The sequence below is a fragment of the Branchiostoma floridae genome, chromosome 10 (assembly GCF_000003815.2).
Source record: "Branchiostoma floridae strain S238N-H82 chromosome 10, Bfl_VNyyK, whole genome shotgun sequence".
Taxonomy (NCBI): Eukaryota; Metazoa; Chordata; class Leptocardii; order Amphioxiformes; family Branchiostomatidae; genus Branchiostoma; species Branchiostoma floridae.
The window spans coordinates 17,966,402-17,971,448 of record NC_049988.1 but is presented as its reverse complement, the minus strand read 5'-3'; the positions used below and the strand labels follow the sequence as shown (position 1 = coordinate 17,971,448).

At 46.5% G+C, this 5,047-nt stretch overlaps 2 protein-coding genes across 2 annotated transcripts in view; both read right to left on the bottom strand.

Moving 5' to 3' along the window:
- Positions 1-1,399, bottom strand: part of LOC118425016 (mucin-2-like) — a 13,539-nt gene extending 12,140 nt beyond the window's left edge. The window contains exon 1 of the mRNA XM_035833831.1: positions 415-1,399. Coding sequence (XP_035689724.1) covers positions 415-1,399 — 985 coding nt within the window. The remainder of the gene's footprint in view (positions 1-414) is intronic.
- A 31-nt stretch (positions 1,400-1,430) lies between these two features.
- Positions 1,431-5,047, bottom strand: part of LOC118425015 (mucin-2-like) — an 8,962-nt gene continuing 5,345 nt past the window's right edge. The window contains exons 2-4 of the mRNA XM_035833829.1: positions 4,741-5,016; positions 4,229-4,288; positions 1,431-3,892 (exon numbers count right to left, since the gene is read on the bottom strand). Coding sequence (XP_035689722.1) covers positions 1,431-3,892; positions 4,229-4,288; positions 4,741-5,016 — 2,798 coding nt within the window. The remainder of the gene's footprint in view (positions 3,893-4,228; positions 4,289-4,740; positions 5,017-5,047) is intronic.

Sequence of the window (5,047 nt, the reverse complement as noted above, 5' to 3'; positions counted from 1 at the left end):
TCGGAGGTGACATCTGTGAAAGTTACAACGGTTCTTTCTTCAGTCGTCCCCGGTGTTGTTGGAGGGGCTGTAACTGTTGTCCCGTCAGATGTGACTTCTGTGAAAGTTACAACGGTTCTCTCTTCAGTCGTCCCTGGTGTTGTTGGAGGTGCTGTTGTTCCCTCGGAGGTGACATCTGTGAAAGTTACAACGTTTCTTCTTCAGTCGTCCCCGGTGTTGTTGGAGGTGTTGTTGTTCCCTCAGAGGTGACATCTGTGAAAGTTACAACGGTTCTTTCTTCAGTCGTCCCCGGTGTTGTGAGAGGTGCTGTTGCTCCCTCGGAGGTGACATCTGTGATAGTTACAACGGTTCTTTCTTCAGTCGTTTCTTGTGTTCTTGTAGGCGCTGTTGTTCTTTCAGAAGTAATTTCTGTGCTAGTTACAACGGTCATTTTTTCGGTTGTTCCTGGTGTTTTTGGAGACGCTGTTGTTCCTTCAGAAGTTACGCCGGTTGTTTCTTCCGTCGTCCCTAGTGTTGCTGGAGGAGCTGTTGTTCTGTCGGAGGTGACATCTGTGATAGTTACAACGGTTGTCTCTTCAGTCGTTCCCGGTGTTGTTGGAGGTGCTGTTGTTCCGTCGAAGGTGACATATGTGAAAGTTACGACGGTTCTCTCTTCAGTCGTCCCTGGTGTTGTTGGAGGTGCCATTGTTCCCTCGGAGGTGACATCTGTGAAAGTTACAACGGTTCTTTCTTCAGTCGTCCCTGGTGTTGTTGGAGGTGTTGTTGTTCCCTTGGAGGTGACATCTGTGAAAGTTACAACTGTTGTTTCTTCAGTCGTCCCTGGTGTTGTTGGAGGTGCTGTTGTTCCGTCGGAGGTGACATTTGTGAAAGTTACAACGGTTCTTTCTTCAGTCGTCTCTGGTGTTGTTGGAGGTGCTGTTGTTCCCTCGGAGGTGACATCTGTGAAAGTTACAACGGTTGTTTCTTCAGTCGTCCCTGGTGTTGTTGGAGGGGCTGTTGTTTTCTCAGAGGTGACATCTGTGAAAGTTACAACGGTTGTTTCTTCAGTCGTCCCTGGTGTTGTTGGAGGTGCTGTTGTTCCCTTGGAGGTGACATCTGTGAAAGTTACAACTGTTGTTTCTTCAGTCGTCCCTGGTGTTGTTGGAGGGGCTGTTGTTCTCTCAGAGGTGACATCTGTGAAAGTTACAACGGTTCTTTCTTCAGTCGTTTCGTGTGTTCTTGTAGGCGCTGTTGTTCTTTCAGAAGTAATTTCTGTGCTAGTTACAACGGTCATTTTTTCGGTTGTTCCTGGTGTTTTTGGAGACGCTGTTGTTCCTTCAGAAGTTACACCGGTTGTTTCTTCCGTCGTTCCCCGGGTGGTTGTTGGAACGGCCCTGTTTGTTCTCTTCGGAGGTGACATTCTGGTGAAAGGTGACAACGGTTTCTTTCCTTCAGTCGTTCCCGGGTGTTGTTGGAGGTGCTGTTGTTCCCTCGGAGCTGACATCTGTGAAAGTTACAACGGTTCTCTCTTCAGTCGTCCCTGGTGTTGTTGGAGGTGCTGTTGTTCCCTCGGAGCTGACATCTGTGAAAGTTACAACGGTTCTCTCTTCAGTCGTCCCCGATGTTGTTGGAGGTGCTGTTGTTCCGTCGGAGGTGACATCTGTGAAAGTTACAACGGTTCTCTCTTCAGTCGTCCCCGATGTTGTTGGAGGTGCTGTTGTTCCGTCGGAGGTGACATCTGTGAAAGTTACAACTGTTGTTTTTTCAGTCGTCCCTGGTGTTGTTGGAGGTGCTGTTGTCCCGTCAGATGTGACATCTGTGAAAGTTACAACGGTTCTCTCTTCAGTCGTCCCTGGTGTCGTTGGAGGGGCTGTTGTTCTCTCAGAGGTGACGTCTGTGCTCGTTACAACAGTTGTTTCTTCAGTCGTTCCCGGTGTTGTTGGAGGTGCTGTAACAGTTGTTCCTTCAGAAGTGAATTCTGTGATAGTTACAACGGTGCTTCCATCCGTTGTTTCTTGCGTGGACGTTGGAGCCGTGGTAACTTCCGAAGTACTTACGGAAGCAGTTCTCCCCGTACGGGTGATATCTGTACTTTGAACAATGGATGTTCTTTCAGTTGTCTGTGATGTTACCATATCTGTGGTAGTGTCCATATCTGTGGACAAACCAGTATTAGTAACAACGGTTGAATCGGCAGTATAGCGTGTTGTTTGAATGGTGCTTAAGTCTTCAGTGCTAACACCGGTACTTAAAATTACTGTGCTCTCTTCTGCTTTTTCTATAGTTGTCCCCAACGTAGCAGGCTCAGTTGTGACACTCGTGATAATGTTGGTTGAAAATTGCGTTGTTTCTTTGGTTGTTTTACCCGTAGTTGACGGGATTTCTGTTTGTTGCGTTTGTGTTTGAGGTGTGGACGATGACACTGTAGATGTAACTTCCTCGGTTGTAACGAATGTTGTTAGCTGTGTGGTGGTCTGTTCAGACGTAAGCTGTGTTGTTTGAGGTGTGGTTGTCTTCTGGGCTGATGTGGCCGAGGTTTGCTCAATAGTTGTGGACGTTGATGAAGGTGTTGATGTTTCACCGGTTGATGACGTGACCGTTGTTTGTTGTGTCGTGTCAGGCATACTTGTCTGTGTGGTTGATTTTGCAGTGGCCTCTTCGGTTGTAATGAATGTTGATGGCGGAACAGTGGTTTGTACAGAGGTGTATGTTGCTGTCTGGGGTGTAGTGGGCTGGTTTGTTGATGCGGCTGACGTGTCTTCGGTCGTAGGAGGCACCGTTGTGTCCTCACTCGTCACACCTGTTGTTTGTGTTGTATATAACACACCTGGTGTTTGTGTTGTTGTATGTAACGTTGTTGCTTCTTCGGAGGTTATTGCAGTGGATTTTCCAGTTGTTGGTCCTTCCGTTGTTTCACCTGTACTTGATAGTGTTACTGTCTGTTGTGATGTGTAAAGAGTCGGTGTCTCTTCAGTTGATGTAGCAACCGTCTCCTCGGTTGTAATCACAGTTACTGAAGGGACAGTTGTAGGACTAGATGTGTAATCTGTTGTCAGGCGTGTGCCTGGTTGATAGCTGGACACAATCGAGGTTTTCTCGGTAGCTAACGAAGTTGTTGAAGGCCCTGTTGTTCCCTCGGTTGTATCCCCCGTAGTTAATGTGACCGCTGCGTGCGTTGTGTGTAACGTAGTTGTTGGAACTTCTTTAGTAGTAACCAATGTTGATGGTCGAAACACTGTGGTTTCATCAGATGTATACAGTGTTGTCTGAGGTTTGGTTTTATCAGTAGTAAAATAAGTCGAATTTGTTTCTCCTCTTGTCCCTCCTGACGTTTGTTGTTCTGTGTAAGGAGTAGTTGATACTACAGAGGATTCCTCTGTTGTAACAATTGTTGTTGGAGGGGGAGAGGTTTGATCAGATGTATAATCTGTTGGAGATGTAGTTGGCTTTCGACTTGAAACAAGCGACGTTTCCTCAGTCGTTATAAGCGTTGTTGGTGGCATTGCTGTAGTCTCCGTTGTTATAGCCGTTGTTTGTGGTGTTGTGTCAGACACAGTGGATTCCTCTGTTGTACCAATCGTTGTTGGAGGGGGAGTGGTTTGTTCTGATGTGTACTCTGTTGTCTGAGATGTAGTTGGCTTAGTTTCCTCAGTCGCTATAAGCGTTGTTTGTGGCATCGCTGTAGTCTCTGTTGTTACATCTGTAGCTAGTGTAACCGTTGTTTGCAGCGTTGCGTCAGGCACAGTTGTTTCCTCAGTTGTAACAAGCGTTGTTGGAGGGGGAGAGGTTTGTTCATATGTATAGTCTGTTGGCTTTCGACTTGAAACAAACGACGTTTCCTCAGTCGTTATGAGCGTTGTTGGTAGTATCACTGTAGTCTCTGTTGTTACAGCCTGTGTGATCGTTGTCTGCGCTGTTGTGTCAGGCACAGTGGATTCCTCAGTGAAACAAACGTTGTTGAATGGGGAGAGGTTTCTTCAGTTGTACGTTCTGAAGATATGGAAGACATTTCCTCCGTTGTAATAAACGTTGTCGCCTGTACAGTCGTAGCTTCGGTTCTATCGGTTGATATCGCACCCGTTTGCTGAGTTGATATTGCCGATATTTTCTCAGTGGTCAGAGGCGTCGTTGCAGGGGTTGAAGTTCCACCTGTGGACGATTTTACAGAAGTTACTTGGGTTGTTTGTACTGTGTAAGGTGTCGTTGCCTCTTGTGTAGACGTAACCACCAATGTTTCGCTAGTTGTTACAGACGCTGTAGATGTTTCTGGTGGGGACGTCGTTTGCTGTGTTGTACGAGGTGTAGTTGCCTGTGTAGTTGACATTGCTGAAAATTCTTCAGTTGTAACTAACGTTGTTGGTGGGAGAGTTGTTTGCGCCGATGTATGTTGTGTGTGCTCAACTGGCGTTGTTTGTCGGCTTGAAACCGCAGAGGTATCCTCAGTTATCATAGTCGTTGTTACAGGTGCTGTTGCTTCCTCTGTTTTACTACCTGTTGTAGATAAAAAAAGTATCTGTGATGTTGTCTCAGTTGTTTGCATTGTGCTTGGCCTAGTTGTTTCACCGGTTGAAAGAGCAATAGTTTTCTCTGTTGATAAAACAGAAGTTGATGTAACTGTTGTCTGCTCAGATGTATGCGGTGTTGATTCTTGAGTTAAAACAACTGAGGTTTCCTCAGTCGTTAGGGGTGTAGTTGTAAGCATTGTTGTGCCGCTGGTTGCTGTATGTGCAGTTGACGAAAGCGTTGTTTGTTGTGCTGTGCCAGGTGAAGTTGTTGCTTCTATAGTGGAAGAGGGATGTTCAGAAGTAAGCAAAGTAGAGAGAAGCGCAGTGGTAGCTGTGCTGAGTGAAGTAGCTTGTTGAGTCGACGCGATTGATGTTTCCTCCGTCGTTGAAGACGTACCAACCGATGTTTTCCCAGTAGTTGAAAGTGGTGTGGAAACAAACGTTGTCTCCTCCGTTGTCTTAGCTGTAGTTATTGGGGCTGTTGTTTGTGTTGTTTGAGGCGATACGCCAGTTGATGTTGCAGCTACTTCCTCTGTGGTTAACAATGTAGTCAGAGGGACATG